This window comes from Microcebus murinus, chromosome 11 (genome assembly GCF_040939455.1).
Source record: "Microcebus murinus isolate Inina chromosome 11, M.murinus_Inina_mat1.0, whole genome shotgun sequence".
NCBI classification, from domain to species: Eukaryota; Metazoa; Chordata; class Mammalia; order Primates; family Cheirogaleidae; genus Microcebus; species Microcebus murinus.
The window spans coordinates 53,882,759-53,901,521 of NC_134114.1; the positions used below are offsets into that span (position 1 = coordinate 53,882,759).

Genomic DNA, 18,763 nt, shown 5'->3' on the forward strand with positions numbered 1-18,763 from the left:
AAATTAACATTTAAGATAATTCTTGTATTATTCTTTCTTAGCTTCTTTTTTTAAATTGCGGTAAAATACTCATAAAATTTACTCTTACCCATTTTTAAACGTACAGGTATGTAGCATTAAGTACATTCACATTGTTGGGCAAACATGACCTACCATTCACTTCCAGAATTATTTCATTTTCCTGAAACTCTATAATAATTAAACATTGATTCCCCATTTCCTTCTTTCCCTAGCCATGGCAGTCACCATCTTACTTCCTGTCTCTATTAATTTGACTACTCTAGAAACATCATATAAGAGAAATCATACAATATTCATCATATTATGACCATGTTGTAGCATATACCTATATTTCCTTCCTTTTTAAGGCTGAATAATATTCCACTGTACATACCACATTTTGTTTATCTGTTCATCTATCAATGGACATTTGCATTGCTTGCACCTTTTTTTGGCTATTGGGAATAAGCTGCTATGAACATGAGTGTACAAAGACCTTTTCAAGTCCTTGCTTTCTCTTCTTTCAGGTATATACTCAGAAGTGGAATTGCTGGATCATATGGTAATTCTATGCATAATTTTTTAAGGAATCACCATATCATTTTCCACAGTAGCTGCACAATTTTACAATCCCAATTGCAATGCACAAGAGCTCCAATTTCTCCACATCCTTGCCAACATTTGTTATTTTCTGGAGTTTTTTTTTCATAATTATCATCCTAATGAGTGTAAAATAGTATGTCATTATGATTTTGATTTGCATTTTGCTAATGATTAGTGATGTTGATTATTTTTTCATGTGCTTATTGGCCATGTATTTTCTCTGGTGGAATATCTATTCAAGTCTTTTGTACATTTTTAATTCAGTTGTTTATTTTTCTGTAGTTGAGTTGTAAGAATTCTTTATATATTCTGGATACCAACCCTGATCAGATATATGATTCACTAATATTTTCTTCTCATTCCATGGGCTGCTTTTTCACAGTGTTAATAGTGCCATTTTTTTTTTTTTTTTTGAGACAGAGTCTCACTTTGTGAGACTCTGCCCAGAGTGCCCAGAGTGCCATAGCATCAGCCTAGCTCACAGCAACCTCAAACTTCCAGGCTCAACCAATCCTCTTGCCTCAGCCTCCGGAGTAGCTGGGACTACAGGCATGTGCCACCATGCCTGGCTAATTTTTTCTATATATTTTTAGCTGTCCAAGTAATTTCTTTCTATTACTAATAGAGATGTGGTCTCACTCTTGCTCAGGCTGGTGACAGTGCCATTTGATGCTCAGAAGTTTTTAATTTTCATGAAATCAACTTATCATCTATTCTTTCTTTTGTTGTCTGTGCTTTTAGTGTTATGTCCAAGAAATCACTGCCAAATCATTGCCAAAGTTTGTTCATGATAATTCCCCCCTATGTTTTCTTCTAAGAGTTTTTCAGTTTGAGCCCTTATGTCTTTGTTATAACTCCTTTCTATTTAATATAAAAAATTTGTGGAACTTAAGTGAAGAGAAAGGGAAGTGTTCCTTTTTTATTCCTGGGTTCTTTTCCTCTTCATTAATATGCGATGATTCTGAGGAGCCATTCTTGCCAAGTTCTAAGATTTCCTAAGGACCAGAAATTACATGACATCTGTGATACAGTGTTAAATGCTAAACTGACTCAGCCTAATTCTCAAGAAATACCAGAAAATTTGAAGTTGTTGTGTCCCTTTTGATAATCCAAATAAGTGACTAAGGCAAAGATCTCAATCAATGGAGATTTATTAAGCCAAAGTTTGGTTAAATATCTTCCTAAGTATTTCATTTTCTTTGTTGCTATGGTGAAGGGTATTGAGTCTTTGATTTGGTTCTCAGTTTGACTGTTGTTGGCATGTAGGAATGCTACTGATTTCTGTACATTGATTTTGTAACCTGAGACTTTGCTGAATTTTTTTATCAATTCCAATAGTCTCGTGGTAGAATCTTTGGAGTTTTCTAGATATAAGATCATATCGTCAGCAAAGAGCAACAGTTTGACCTCTTCTACCTCCGTTTGGATGCCGTTGATTTCCTTCTCTTGTCTAATTTTGCGCTGGCTAGGACTTACAGCACTAAGTTGAATAGATGTGGTGATACAGGGCAACCTTGTCTGGTTCCAGTTCTAAGCAGGAATGCTTTGAATTTTTCCCCATTCAGTACAATATTGGCTGTGGGTTTGTCATATATGGCTTTTATCATTTTTATTTTTATTTTTTTTTTTTATTTTTTTTTTTTTAAGGCTGGTCAAGTGGAGCAGTGGGAGTGGAGAAGGAACAAAGGAATCTGTAACTGGTTGTGATCAATTAGTTGTAAACACCACTGCACTCGGACCAACCAGCTTTTATCATTTTTAGGTAAGTCCTGCCTCTGCCTATTTTGTTAAGTGTTCTTATCGTTAAAAGGTGTTGAATTTTGTCATCTGCTTTTTCTAGGTCTATTAAGAGGATCATATGGTCTTTGTTTTTGCTTCTATTTATGTTATGAATTACATTTATAGATTTGCATATGTTGAACCATCCCTGCATCTCTGGGATGAAGCCCATTTGATCAAGATGGATTATTTTTCTGTTAAGCACCTGAATTCAGTTTGCTAGGATTTTGTTGAGAATTTTTGCATCTATATTCACATGGGACATTGGTCTACAGCAGGCGTCCTCAAACTACGGCCCGCACACCACATGCTGCCCGCCTAGGGCATTTATCCAGGCCACTGGGTGTTTTTGCTGCCACTACCTGTCCTGCTTAGCAGCCGACTTATCCCGGGCCCACAGTGCGTACTCTACAACCATCTGAGGGACAGTTAACTGGGCTCCTGTTTAAAAAGTTTGAGGACCCCTTGTCTACAGTTTTCTTTTTTTGATTTATCCTTTCCTGGTTTTGGTATCAGGGTCATAAAACGTGTTGGGGAGGTTTCCATCCTTTTTGATGCTGTGAAATAATTTTTGCAGGATAGGCACCAGTTCTTGGTAGGTCTGGTAAAATTCAGGTGTGAAACCATCTGGTCCAGGACTTTTCTTCTTAGGAAGGTTTGTTATTGCTACTTTAATTTCAGTACTTGATATTGGTCTGTTCAGGAATTCCATTTCTTCCTGATTAAGCCTAGAGAGGTGGTGTGTTTCTAAGAATTTGCCTATTTCCTCCATGTTTTCAAGTTTTTGTGCATAGAGGTTTTTACAGTATTTATAGATGATATTTTGTATTTCTGTGGTATCAGTTGTAATTTCTCCTTTTTCATTCCTGATGGAGCTTATTAGAGTTCTTTCTTTTATGCTTCTCATTAATCTAGCAAGAGGTATGTAAATTTTGTTTATTTTTTCAAAAAACCTACTATTTGTTTTATTAATCTTCCATATAGTTTGTTACCCATTTCATTTAGTTCTACTCTGATCTTTGTTATTTCTTCTGCTGGGTTTGAGGTTGGTTTGCTCACCCTTTTCCAGTTCTTTGAGACAATTCTAGGAATATATTTAACTAAGGAGGTAAAAGACCTCTACAAGGAGAACTATAAAACCCTGAGGAAGGATATAGCAGATGATGTAAACAAGTGGAAAACCATACCATGCTTATGGGTTGGCAGAACCAACAATGTTAAAATGTCTACACTACCCAAAGTGATCTACAGATTCAATGCAATCCCTATTAAAATACCAACATCATTTTTTGCAGATCTAGAAAAAATAATTCTAAACTTCATATGGAAACAGAGAAGACACAGTATGATAAAAGCACTCTTAAACAAAAGAAACAAATTGGGAGGCATCAATTTACCAGACTTCAAGCTATATTATAAGGCTATAGTAACTTAAACAGCAGGGCACAAGAACAGAGATATAGACCAATGAAAGAGAACCGAGAACCCAGATATAAAACCATCCTCATACAGCTATCTAATCTTTGCCAAAGCAGATAAAAATACACACTGGGGAAAAGAATCCTTGTTCAATAAATGGTGCTGTGAAAACTGGATAGCCACATGTAGAAGACTGAAACAAGATCTGCACCTTTCACTTCTCACAAAAATCAACTCATGGTGAATAACAGACTTAAACTTCAGGCATCAAATTATAAGAATTCTAGAAGAAAAGGTTGGAAAAACCCTTATAGACATTGGCCTAGGCAAAGAATTTATGAAGAAGACCCCAAAGGCAATCACATCAACAACAAAAATAAATAAATGGGACCTGATCAAATTAAAAAGCTTCTGCATAGCCAAGGAAACTATCACGAGAGCAAACAGACAACCTACAAAATGGGAGAAAATATGTGCATGCTACACATCTAATAAAGGGCTGATAACTAGAATCTATATAGAACTCAGGAAAATAAGCAAGACAAAATCAAACAACTCTATCAAGAAGTAGGCAAAGAATATGAACAGAAACTTTTAGAAAGAAGATAGATTAATGGCCAACAAACAAATGTAAAAATACTCAACATCTCTAATCATTAGGGAAATGGAAATCAAAACCACAATGAGATATCAGTTATCTCCAATGAGAATGGTCTTTATCCAAAAGTCCCAAAACAATAAATGTTGGTGTAGCTGTGGAGAGATAGGAACACTCACACGCTACTGGTAGGACTGCAAACTAGTATAACCTTTGTGGAAAGTAATATGGAGATACATCAAAGAGCTACATGTAGAACTACCATTTGATCTAGCAATCCCATTACTGAGCATTTACCCAAAGAAAAAAAAAAACATTCTATAAAAAAGGCATCTGCACTAGAATGTTGACAGCAGCACAATTCACAATTGCAAAAATGTGGAAACAATTCCAAGTGCCCATCAATACATGAGTGCGTTAATAAAATGTTAATAAACGTTAATAAAACATTAATAAAACTCCATGGTATATGTATACCATGGAGTTCTACTCAGCCATAAAAAAACAATGGTGATCTAGCACCTTTTATATCATCCTGTATAGATCTGGAGCCCATTCTACTAAGTGAAGTATTCCAAGAATGGAAAAACAAGCACCAAATATATTCACCATCAACTTGGTATTAATTGATCAACACTTAAGTGCACATATAGTAGTAACATTCATAGGTGTCAGGCAGATGTGGGGGAGGAGGAAATGGGTATATACACACCTAATGGGTTCAGTGCACACTCTCTGGGGGCTGGACATACTTGAAGCTCTGGGTGGGGCAAAGGCAATATATGTAACCTAAACATTTGTACCCCTATAATATGCTGAAATACAAATAAATAAATAAATAAGCCAAAGTTTGAGGACGCACCTGGGAAAAACTCAAGCTACACAGGCATCTGTGACTCTTTTTTCCAGAGAGGGATTTAGGAACTCAGTATTTAAGGAGAGAGAGCATACAGAAAGAAAAAGGAGGAGGGGGTGGGTAATGAAGCAAATGGTTACATTCTTGTGAGGCCCGAGAAATCTACATTTTACAAAAGATAAGGTGAATGTTTGAAGAGAAAAAGGGAGTAAAGGAAGAATCAATTATGCCAGCAAAGAATCTGTTTGCTGGGGACAGTCCTTCGTAGATGCCTAAGGCCTTCTACCTTTCCAGTGGAGATATGGCTAATGCATAATGTTATTAACAGCTATTCATTTCGAAGGAGATGTTGCATGACTCAGCCCCCATGCTTGACCTTCTTTTTTCCGTAAGGAATTAGGGGGTAGGAGTCCTAAGATTTTTATTTTCTTTTATACTTTCTAAAAAGATAAAATGCTTCCATTTTAAGATTTCACAATATACTGACTTTCATCACTTTAAAAGGAATTCTTACCTTAAATATGTTGTCAGCATCAAAGATCTTTAGAAAAAGACCTCTCTTTGGGAGCCCTCTATGTTTGTTTCTATGATCAATAATAAAGCTTTCTGAAAATAAAGCCATTAACCTGAACTTGCATGTACTTTAGTGATCACTAATATAGTCATATAACAAAAATAATAATAATAAAGTATTATGAGAGCCTTAATCTTCTCCAATTAATGTTCAATGTTATTTATTGATAATGCATCCCTACACATGTAAGGTTACATGGATTCCACATGTATGTATTTCCCAAGCAAGCTTTATAAAGCTCACCTAGAGAGAAGAAGGAATTTCAAGAGATAAACCTAGAAACTCCCAAGGATTAACTCAACAGAGTTTACTTACTACTAGGTATTTCTGTGTCTCCACAAAGCAATGTTTTCAAATATGTGTAATATTCACTTATCTTACTAAAGGACCAGTAACTTTCCTTTTGAGGGCAAATTATTCACTTGACCCTATATAAGGTAAATGCAAAAGATAAGAAACCAAGTTAAGAAGGAAGCTTGCTCCTGACAGCTGACTTTATTTCCTCCTCTATACAAAGAACTGCCACCCAAGAGCTAATGCCACTGAATACAGTGGGGGCTGGAGTTGTTCAATTGTTAATTAACAATATGCAAGGACACATTTCAATCAATTCTTTTATAAGGGACACAAATTGCTTTCTATCATTTTGATATATTGACTGCATTTTTCTCCTGGCCCTACCCACCCCATATTCTGATCAGACCATTAAACTGTAGAGTTTCCTTGTTGTTTTATTTTGGGGGTAGGGTGTGAGAGGTGAAAGAAAGGTTAATTGTGTTAATTCAGAGGATCAGGAAAAGGAGCAAATCTATTTATACACCTTTAATAAAAAAACAATCTTCTATCTGAGATCATTCTCTTTCACTGAGTCATAGATTACCTGGAGTGGAGTGGAAGAACTCTCACCAGCCAGATCAGCCCAACCAATCCTGGATCTCCAGGACATCAGCATGTCTCACACACTACCCTCACATTCAATAGAACAGAATACCCACTACTAGTATTCAATAAGTGTTTTAAGTACCTTGATGATAATATTTGCTTAAAATATCTTTCTATCAGACTGAGGTACCCAAATTTAGTTTTTTGTTTTTTGTTTTTTTTTTTTTGAGACAGATTCTCACTCTGTCACCCAGGCTAGGGTGCAGTAGCGTCAGCCTAGCTCACAGCAACCTCCAACTCCTGGGCTCAAGTGATCCTCCTACCTCAGTCTTCTGCGTAGTTGGGACTACAGGATCTCACCAACACACCCGGCTAATTTTTTCTATTTTTTAAGTAGAGACAGGGTCTCACTGTTGCTCGGGCTGGTCTGAAACTGAGTTTAAGCAGTCCTCCTGCCTCAGCCTCACAGATTGCTAGGATTACAGGTGTGAGCCACTGTGCCCAGCCAAGTTTAGTTTTTTTTAATTTCTTGCTTATTGCTTTTTTCAAGACAGGTTCTCAGTCTGTTGCCCATGCTGGAGTGCAGTGGCACAATCACAGCTCACCTCAACCCAAACTCTTGCACTCAGGCAATACTCCTGCTTCAGCTTACTACAAGTAGCTAGGACTACAGGTGCACGCCACCATGCCTGGCTATTTTTTTAAAAAATGTTTTTTGGTAGATATGGGGTCTTGCTATGGTGCTCAGGTTTGTCTCAAATTCCTGGGCTCAAGTAGTCCTTCAGCCTCGGCCTCCCAAAGTACTGGGATTATAGGCATGAGACACTGCACCTGGCCTAGTTAGCTAACTTATTTATGCCAAGATGCTGACTGAATTATCCTTTACTTTCCCCTGTGATGTTTGCATTTAAAAAAAACAAATAAAAAGTCTTAGGAAGTGTGTGTGTGTATATAGACATATGCTCACACACATAAGACAACAGAAGGGTCTTTTCAGCGGCCCATATGTCAAATTACACTATACAAACAAATATCTTCTTCACAAGTTTAAGATGATCTCTGACATGAAATGGAAATGAAAATTGTAATTATTATATCCTATTTTAACCTTTATTCTTCTCACTTCCACATATCTACCAAAAAGAGAAAAATACAAAAGGCATAAGAGAGGAAAACAGGAAATACTGTTGACTTTTGAACAATAAAGGTTTGAATTTTGCAGGTTCACGTAAACAGATTTTCTTCCACCTCTGCCACCCCTGAGAAAGCAAAATCAAGCCCTCTTCTTACTCCTCCTCAGCCTACTCAACATGAAGATGAAGATGAACAGCTTTATGATGATCCACTTCCATTTAATGAATAGTAAATATATTAATTTCTCTTATGATTTTTCTTAATAACATTTCCCTTTCTCTCTTACTTTATTGTAAGAATACAGTATATAATACATACAACATACTAAATATGCATTTTTTATGTTATCAGTAAGGCTTCCAGTCAACAGTAGGCTATTAGTAGTTAAGTTTTTGAGGTGTTGAAAGTTATATGTAGATTTTTTACTACATAAGGCAGGGTGTGGGGTGGTCAGTTCCCCTACCCCTCAAATTGTTCAAAGGTCAGTTGTATTTAAATCCTCCCTCCTAAAACAACTGGCTTTCATCAAACTTGCAGCAAAAAAATAGAATTACTGGTTAAGAGAGGTAAAAACCTCTCAATAAATAATAAAGGAAGAGTAGAAAGGCAAAATAATAGATAAAAAGAATTATCATTAGTAATTTGCCACTCTAAGAGATAGCATTTCCAATTTTTAATAAGTATGTATTCAGCCAACATGCTACACACCTGTAATATTGTATCCTCACTAAGAACACACATCATCTTATTTTTATTTGTTTGCTCTTGCAGATCCTCTCTGAGTGTGAACCCAGGTTGAATCTCAGGAGAAGGCATACCTAGAATGAAATATAATCATATATCATTTGCAATAGTTTTATTGCTCTTAGGTCATTGACAGTGACCTAAGGATTTTATAGATATGGCAAAATATCATTAAAAATCATCTTGTATATCATAATTTCATAACTGCCACTTTTATGTGTTAATGTTTTTAAATTATTAATTAGGAGGAAACAGATATAGTATACTGAACAAAATAATACTTGATATTTCTTTGTCTCAGGATGAATGAAGGTGAAGAATAGGTATAGAAAATTATATAGACTTAAGAACCACAAATAATTTCTTTTTTTAACTTCATTTTAGGTCATTTTTTAGAACACATAATGCTAGTACGTAATTCAAACAATGCCAGAGATTTGTTTCAAAATGACAAATCGAGCCCATATTTTAATTTTTCTTCCCTTCCAAGTTCCTAGAAAAGTATTCAAAGAAATGGTTAGTTTTTTGGGTTCTTTAAAATCTGAAGTAGCAATGGGAAAAAAGGAAATATGCCCTCCATAGATCAAAACATGGGATTGGATTAAAGGAAAATGAAGCAGTAGTAAACAGCTTGTTATGGACTGACTGCGTCCCCCCTCAAATTCATACACTAAAGCCCTGACTTCCAATGTGATGATAGGAGGTAGGACCTTTGGGAGGTAATTAGGGTTAGATGAGGTTTTGAAGGTACAGCCCTCATAATCTCTCATGTGATTAGCATCTTTATTTTTAAAAGGTGGAGAAACCAGAGCTCTCTCTGAGCACAAAGAAAAGGTCATGTGAGCACACAGCAATACAGCAGCCACCTGCAATCCAGAAAGAGGCCCCCACCAAGAACTAAATATGCCACCACCTTGATCTTGGACTTCCCATCCCCTAGAACTATGAGAAATAAATGTCTGCAGTTTAAACCACCCAGTCTATAGAATTTTGTTACAGCACCCCAAGCTGAAACACAGCTTGTCACTCAACATAGGAAAGGCTCCCTCAGAAGTAACCATATGGATTTCTTCCATCAGAGTTCTAAAAACCACCAAGCTCAGAGCTAATCCCACCAATGAAATTTGGAAGAGGGTAAATTGGAAGGACACAGTGGTTAAAGTCTCATACTGTACTGAGCTTGCTGTTTGTACCAAAAAAGTTTAGGATGAATGCTATAGTCAGCTACTCTATGTGGGAGGACATTTTCCCTACCAGATACAGAAATATACTAAAAGCTAAGAATAAAATAATGCAGTGATGGTATAGAAATAGTCAAATAGATAGATGAAACAAAACAAAGAGTGGGAAACAGGCCTATATATATCTGGGAATTTAATATATGACAACAATGGCATTTTAAACAGTGGCAACAAGATGGATTATTCAATAAATAATATTGGGACAACTGGTAAAGCATTTGAAAAAATAAAGTTAGAGCCCTACCTTTCCCATATGCCAAAATATTCCAAACAGATTAAAAACATAAATGTAAAAACTATAAATGTAATAAATGGAAATAAAGATAAAAGAATATATGTTTATGGTTTAGAGGTAGGTAAAGTATTTCTAGTTTTGACAAAAAAATAAAAAGACAGTTTTACTATACAAAAACTTAAAATTTCTTCACTACAAAATATATCATGAATAATATTAAAAAATAACCAGGAAACTGAGTAAAACTATTTGCTATATATAAAACAAAGGTTTGCTATTTTTAATATATCAAATGTTCTTATAAATCAGTAATGAAATGAAAATAATTAGGAGATGTATGCAGATAATTTACATATAAAAATAATTATAAATGATCAATATTGAAATAGGCCTAACCCTGATACTTTTTGAAAATACAAATTGAAATAACCAGATACTTTTTATTTGGCAAAGACTGAATGTGTCTTGTCTTGGTTCTAGGGGGAAAAACACATCTTTTTAGGGGATAATATACGTCAAGAGCTGACACATGTACACCCCTTCAAAGAAAATCTACTTTCAGATAACTATTCTAAGGAAATAATCAGAAAAGTAGGCAAAGGTACAAATAGGATATTCATAGTTGTAACAGTATTGAGAAACATCATAAATATCATTAATTAATTAAATATGGTATATTCATACAATGGAAGAATATGTAGCAATTTAAAAGGCTGAAGTAAGCTCCTTCAACATGGACTTGATATCTCTTTTGTATAGTGGCAGCTGAGGAGACTCTGGCACTTCCCATGGTCAACAAACAAGCCCAAGGAAGAAGTTAAGACTGAGAACAACGATCATGTTAATTTGAAGGTGGCAGGCAGGACAGTTCTGTGATGCAGTTTAAGATTAAGAGCCACACAACACTTAATAAACTAATGAAACCTATTGTGAATGATAGGGTCTGTCAATGAGACAGATCGGATTCTGATTTGATAGGCAGCCAATCAATGAAATAGACATACCTGTATAGGTATGAATGGAGGATGAAGATAAAATTGGTATGCTCCAGTAGCAGACAGGAAGTGTCTACTTAAAAGAAAACCTGTTACTTTGCTCCAGAACTCTATTCTTTTTTTTTGAGACAGAGTCTCACTCTGTTGCTCCAGCTAGAGTGAGTGCCATGGCGTTAGCCTAGCTCACAGCAACCTCAAATTCCTGGGCTCAAGCAATCCTTCTGCCTCAGCCTCCTGAGTAGCTGGGACTACAGGCATGTGCCACCATGCCTAGCTAATTTTTTCTATATATATTAGTTGGCCAATTAATTTTTTTCTATTTATAGTAGAGATGGGGTCTCGCTCTTGCTCAGGCTGGTTTCGAACTCCTGACCTTGAGCAATCCGCCCACCTCGGCCTCCCAGAGTGCTAGGATTACAGGCGTGAACCACAGCGCCTGGCCCAGAACTCTATTCTTACAGACCACAAACACATTTGCAATTAGAAAACAATTCAGTTCTACCACATCTTGACTACTACAGTATGGTTCTCTTTATTCTTTCCTTTTCTTCTTTCTAATTCCTTCATTGTACATAAAGTAACTGGTATATGTGCACAAGCGTATTACATTTTTTTTGTTTTACGTGGCCAATGATAAGTTTTGATTGACATCAAATGGAGTTGAGATGGGAAAAAATACTGGTTCTGTGAAAATACCCCCTTTCTCCATCAGTATCATGCTCACTCAGCTCTTATCTTTATATTTCAGTAAGTTATTTTGCTCTATTTTAACAAAAAAAACCCCAACAACAAAAAATCCTGACATACCTTGTTCAATTGGTAGACTTTAATGTTTCTCATTTACTACTGGAAAACTAAGGATAATATTATAACTTTTTTGTATATAGCTGTTGTATGTAATCTATCTTTAAGTAGGGATAAATTATTCTAAAAAATGAATATCAGTTTTCCTTTGGATTAAGGATCTTGTTGTTTAAGTAAACTTGTTTAAAATGAAAAAATAAAAATAAAAGGTTGAGGTAGATCAACATAGATAAGGAAAGAAATGCACAGAGTACGATACCAATTATGAAAAAATATATTTATAAAGTCTGGAAGGATATACAAATACTAAACACTGGCAATCACTGAGAGGGGAATTATAGGGAAGAGCAGGGGATGGGAATGTTCACTTTGTACATTATATACTTCTGTATTTTAAAAGTATTTTATACTTTTAATAATCAGCAAAACAGTAAAGATCTATCATTTGGAAATGGAAAGCGAAAGACAAAAAATTTGGTGGAATATTGAAACAAATGTCTTACGCAACGCCTTCCTAGTGGCACTTTATATATCATAAGAAGGTATTCTGGAGGCAATATTACACATTGTCCTTTCCAATTACATGTAATAAAAAACACTCCAAGATGAAACTGTAACTTTTTACTGGGATTATCAGGTGAGATGGGCCAGGCGTGGTGGCTCACGCCTGTAATCCTAGCACTCTGGGAGGCCGAGGCGGGCGGATTATTTGAGCTTAGGAGTTTGAGACCAGCCTGAGCAAGAGTGAGAACCCATCTCTCTAAAAATAGAAAGTAATTTATTGGCCAACTAAAAATATATAGAAAAAATTAGCCGGGCATGGTGGTGCATGCCTATAGTCCCAGCTACTCGGGAGGCTGAGGCTGATGCCACAGCACTCTAGCCAGGGAAACAAGAGTGAAACTCTGTCTCAAAAAAAAAAAAAAAAAAAAAAAAAAAATCAGGTGAGATGATGTACAATGAAAAGACTTTGTGAACTATAAAACAATACACAAAAGTTAGGAGACCTTCATGGGTGTTAAGGAAATTTTTCTTCTATTTTACACTTATTCCCCGACATCCTCCAAAATAAAAAAAAGGGAGGGGAACACAGGAAAAAACTATGAAAGCAAATAACCTACCATTTAAACAGCTACTGCAGAATTGATCTTTCTGAATGGTGACTATCAGTGATAGATTTTTCTATAAATGTTTAAATCAATCTAAAAGTGGGCTCAGGAAATGGAGAATTAGTAGATGAAAGGAACTTTTTAAAAATATGTCTACCAAGGATTTGTATTCTTTAATTTTAGTCTAGAAGAATAAGACTAGTTATTAAACGCTAGTATTTACTTTTACAAATAGGTTCTACGGGTTAGGCTGGAGATATTCAGGAGAAGAACTATCTGGGTGCCACTTTAATACCTCTGTAGCCCTTTCTAGGAGTTTTAAACATCTTCTGGAAGCTACAATCCCCATTGCTAGGCCTAGTGTCACAGACCTTATGGTCTATTACAGATGCATATAAAAAGCTAACCATGTGTAAAATTAAAAGACTAAATATAAAAAGAAAAGTTAATGGAATAATACAGCAAGTTTTTTAATAACATTGTTTCAACAATAAGAAAAAATTCCTGGCCGTGGCCACTGTCTGTGGAGTTTGCATGTTCTTTTCATGTCTGCATGGGTTTTCTCTGGGTACCCTGCCACATTCCAAAGATGTGCACATTGGGTTCATTGGCATGTCTCAATTGACCCAGTTTGAGTGAGTGAGGGTATGGATGTATGTTTTGCCATGGAATGGCCTCTGTCCTGGGCTGGTTCCTGCCTTGTGCCCTAAGCTCCTGGGATAGGCTTTGGCCACCCATGCCCCAGAACTGGAATAACTGAGTAAAAATTATCTTGTTTTTGTTAATCTTTCTTAAATGTATGTATAGCTCACATTTATTTCCATGTTTAATATCAGAAGTATTTTGGTCTTTATTTAGAAGTCTGGTGATGTTTTTGTGACCAGAAATATGCTGTAGGAACTTAACTCTTGTTTATATCAATTATTCTTTGGCAAAACTGGTTTTCTTATATGTCATTTTGCTTAAAGTCAATTTCCAAGAACCCATCAACGATGTTAAGAGAGGACTTACTATACCTGGGAAATTAAAGGACTACTTAGTGAAAAGAATCATTCTCACCTTTGCATATTCCACTTATATCAGGATGCATACTGAATGCAGATCTAAGAGATGTGTCTTCATCAAAGAGCAACCTTTCAAATACCAAAAAAGAAGGCGCAGATTATTATCATGTTTCTTAAAGAAAGACTAATATTTTAACTCATTTTTATGATACCTAAACTTACTAAAATTTTTAGTTATACTGCCATTAATATTTCTATTTCAAAGTGTTATTTCAAAAATGTATACTTTAATTAAAAATTTATCCAAGAGGAAAAATAAAGACTCATGCATATGGTCATACTCATTTTTACAAATATTCTGTTATAATTTTGGAGTATTTGGGGGTAAAGAACAAATATCACTACAGTTTTTGAATAGAGATGAAATGAGACAATCACTTGATGGGCCAGTGCTGGTAGTTTTTTTCCTTCACATTTCTCTATCATACAAAGAACCTGAGATTAAAATCCCAGTGTTAAATCTGAGTGTACATTTTCCTAATATACAGTGACAGAATTCCTAATTTTTGGATTTCTATGTTCAAGGCAGCACCATGGTAACAAAGAGAGAAGACACATAGTCCTTGCCCCCAAGAAGCTTCAAAGGTAGTGAGGAATACAGATCTAAGAGCAATGATATACCATGGTGAGCATGTTACTAGACAGACTGAAATATTTAGCCTTTCTGTTTAAAAAAATTTTATAGAATTAAAAAATGGGCAAAAGACTTGAGTAGATATTTCTGCAAAGAGGAAATACAAACATCCAATGAAAAGATGAAAACATGAAAAGATGTTCAATATTACTAATTATTAGGGAAATGCAAATCAAAACCACAATGAGACACCACTTCATACTCATTAGGACAGCTATTACAAAAAGTGAAAATTTTATATTAAAAAACCAGAAAATAACAAGTACTGGCAAGGATGTAGGGAAATTGGAGCTCATATGCTGGTGGAATATAAAATGGTACCGCCAGTGTGGAAAACAACATGGCTTCAAAAAATTACACATAGAACTACTATTTGTTCCAGCAATTCCAGTTCTGGATATACACACAAAAGAATGGAAAGCAGGAACTTGAACAAATCTTTGTTTACCCATGTTCATAGAAGCATTATTCACAATTGCCAAAAGGTAGAAACAAACTAAACATCCATCAATGGATGAATGGATAAATAAAATGCAGTCTACACATATAATGAAATATTATTCTTTCTGACACAAGCTGCAACATGGATGAACCTTGAAGACATTATGCTAAGTGAAATGAGCCCAACATAAAAGGATAAATATTGGATGATTTCACCTATATGAGGTACCTGGAATAGTCAAAGTCATAGACACAGAAAGTAGAATGGTGGTTGCCATGAGTAGGAAGAGAGGGGAAAGAAAGTTATTGCTTAATGAGTACAGAGTGTCAGTTTAGGGTGATGAAAAAGTTCTGTACATAGTGATGATGGTTACAGAACAATGTGAATGTACTTGATGCCACTGAACTATACATTTAAAAATGGTTATATTTTATCATAGTAAAAAAATTAAAATTAAAAAAAAACTTTCCAGAATCTTAGAACGCAAATGCGAATCATTTGTACTAAAGCATGAGTATGTAGTTTTGTATTAAGGTATTATGGGGGTTTTTGTTTGTTTACTTCCTTGTTCATTTTTCTTTTTACATTTTTTATGGAAAATTTCGAACATCAACAAAAAGAGAAATAATAGTGTATCTGTCATCTAGGTTCAACAATTATCAGTTCACAGTCAATGTTGTTTCCTCTATAATCCTCCTGCCACTTCCTCTGCCCCCTGCCAGTTCCCCAATGTATTTTAAAGCTAATCCTGGACATCTTAATTCATTTAATGTAGAAACAGTATTAACTCTAAAGGATAAGAACTCTTTTCAAACATAACCATAATTATCACACCTAAAAAAGGTAATTCCTTATTAGATGCACAGTCTATAGCAAGTAGCCTCTAAAATAGCTCCTGATAAAAAAGTGGTATTGGAATATTCCCAACACAAAGAACTGTTAAGTGCCTGAGGTGATGGATACCCCGATTTGATTAATTCACATTGTATGCCTGTATCAAAATATCATATGTACCCTATAAAGATATACAACTGTTATGTACCCATAGTAATTAAAAACTAAAAAAAAATAGTTTGTGGTATCTATGCCCTTGTGTAATCCCCTTCTTTGAGTATGGCCTGGACCCAGTAACAAGAATACAGTAAATATGTTGGGATGTTAATTCCAAGACTAGGTCACCAAAAGACACTGGCTTCCACCTTGTTCTCCCTCTTTTACTCTCTCACTTCTTCCCCTATGGATGCCAGCTTGCCATGTATGTGAACTTCCCTATAGAGAAGGCTACATAGCAATAAACTCAAAGTAGCCTCCAGAAAAGAGTCAAAGAGGAACTAAGGCTCCAGTGCAACAACCACACGGGAAGAGGATACTTCTCAGTGACGGATGCCTTGAGATGAATGCAGCCCTGACTGACACCTTGAACGAAGCCTTGCTGAGATACCCTGAGTCAGATGACACAATTAAGCCAAGCCTGGATTCCTAACCCACAGAAACTATAAGGTAATAAATGTTTATTATTTTAAAACACTGAGTTTTAGAGTAAGTTGTTATACAGCAATAGAAAACTAATACACCAGTGGTCACACTTCCCCAATTGTTTCTTTACAGTTGTTTTGTTCAAATCAAGATCCAAACAAGGTGCCAAGATGAACACATTACGTTTGGTTGTTATGTATCTTGAGTCTGTTTTTAAATTTTATAAATGACCCCTTTTCCCTCCCCTGCAATTTACTTGTTGAAGAAGTTAGATTGTTTGTCCGATAGCTTCCCCTATTTTAGAATTGCTAATTGCATATCATCTAACATGTTCCTCTATCCTATTTATTTTCTATAATACAGTAATTAAATTTAGATGTTTTCTCTAGTTAAAGCTCACTTTTGAAGGCACATTATGTACTTCCAACAGGAGATAACAGACTATGGCTGTTAATCTTTCTGTAACAGTAGTGGCCACTGATGACCATTGCCTAGGTCCATTCATTATTTCACTAAGAGTACATAAAATAGTGATATTCTAATTTCTCATTATTACTAGAAATATTTACATATTAAAAGAAACCCTTTCACTCATCAACTACATAATTACCTTCAGCTAAGCCACATTACTTAGTAGGTAATTAAAATACAGTATGTACAGGAAAGGTAAAATAAATGCCTACTTATTTCTCTTTCTTTACCAGTTTTCAGAATAATAAGGTTTTTATAAAAAAAAAAGAATATTACAAACTCATAGATTTAAATCCACTGCTTATTATCTTATCAGCAATCAAAGTATCCCATCTTTAGCTAGTAAGAGCCTCTTCAAAGTGGCTGGTGAGTCGTTTGACATGATGCCATTTGCTATGGACTAAACTGTGTCCCTCCACAAATTCAAATCTTGAAACCCTTACTCCCAGTGTGTCTATATTTGGAGATAAGGCCTTTAAGGAGGTAAATGAAGACATCAGGGCCTTTTCTAATATCACTAAAGTCCTTGTAAGAGAGAGTTACCAAGGATGTGCATGCACAGAGGAAAGGCCAGAGGCCTCAGGAGAAACTAACACTACTGGAACCTTGATCTTGAACTTCTATCCTCCAGAACCATGAGGAAATAAATTTGTTGTTTAAGCCACCCAGTCTGTGCTGTGGAATTTTGTTAACAGCCCAAGCGCACTAATAACAATACTAGTCTTTGCTAGCTTCCCAATATCAGATATTCCAGGATCACCTAATACATCTCCTGCCTCAGACATGGAACCCATCATTTCTCATGAAACCCTCGTTCCTTTTAAGGAGATACCATATTTAGAGTCCACAATACTAATAACATCATTAACAATGTGATTACTGAAGAAAGTTATTTTGTAATTCATGTTTTAGAGTATATCTTATTTGGCATGTACAGCAAAATCCTATAAAAGGCACATAAAATAATTCCTTTTGTGTAATTATTCTACCAAATCAATACATAATTAGGTTTATTTCTTTCATCTAGCTTTTGCTTTTCAGGATTTTTTTCATGCTGATTTAATTTTGTTTTATAATTATGTAACATTAACATCATTCCAATGACAGACGTCCAAAACAACATTTAAAGATGTCTACCTTTTATACCTGTCCCTTCACCCACCTGTTCTTGTCCTCATTTTTTTTATTGTATGGTTTATCCTTAAATTTTTTTTAAAATATAAGCAATACGTGTGTGTGCATCCCTTCACCCCTTCTTAGATAAGCAGTAGCATTCTACACACATTTTTCTCTACTTTTTTTTTCCCTTACTACATCTAGTAGACTGATCACAGGTAGAGATACCCCTCATTCCTTTTTATTAATTCATATTACCCCACTATGTGGATTCTTACAGTTTTAAAAGATGACTGTGGAACTAAAAAACAAAGTCTTTTAGTCAGAAAATGTACAGAACTATTTCATATTTTCCATTCCCAATCATAAATATACACAACATATCTAATCTCACATACATTACAAAGAAGAAACAGGTTACTTAGGGGGAAAAAATCACCATTAAAAAACCCCAAAACTTCCTAATAGTTCTCACCATCAGCAAAATTAACAATGAAAAAGACTGAAGTCTTTAACTTTTCTAACACACCCTTTGTGAGAATAAGTACAGGCTTCTTTTTTTTTTTTTTGAGACAGAGTCTCACTTT

The 18,763-nt window shown here is 35.2% G+C and overlaps 1 protein-coding gene and 1 pseudogene across 1 annotated transcript in view; one reads left to right on the forward strand and one right to left on the reverse strand.

Moving 5' to 3' along the window:
- ANKRD31 (ankyrin repeat domain 31) overlaps positions 1 to 18,763 on the reverse strand; it is a 101,638-nt gene that overhangs the window by 73,019 nt on the left and 9,856 nt on the right. Inside the window, exons 2-3 of the mRNA XM_076007906.1 lie at positions 14,033 to 14,106; positions 8,554 to 8,663 (exon numbers count right to left, since the gene is read on the reverse strand). Of these exons, the coding sequence (XP_075864021.1) occupies positions 8,554 to 8,663; positions 14,033 to 14,106 (184 nt within the window). The remainder of the gene's footprint in view (positions 1 to 8,553; positions 8,664 to 14,032; positions 14,107 to 18,763) is intronic.
- LOC105881917 (small ubiquitin-related modifier 2-like) lies at positions 8,994 to 13,169 on the forward strand (annotated as a pseudogene).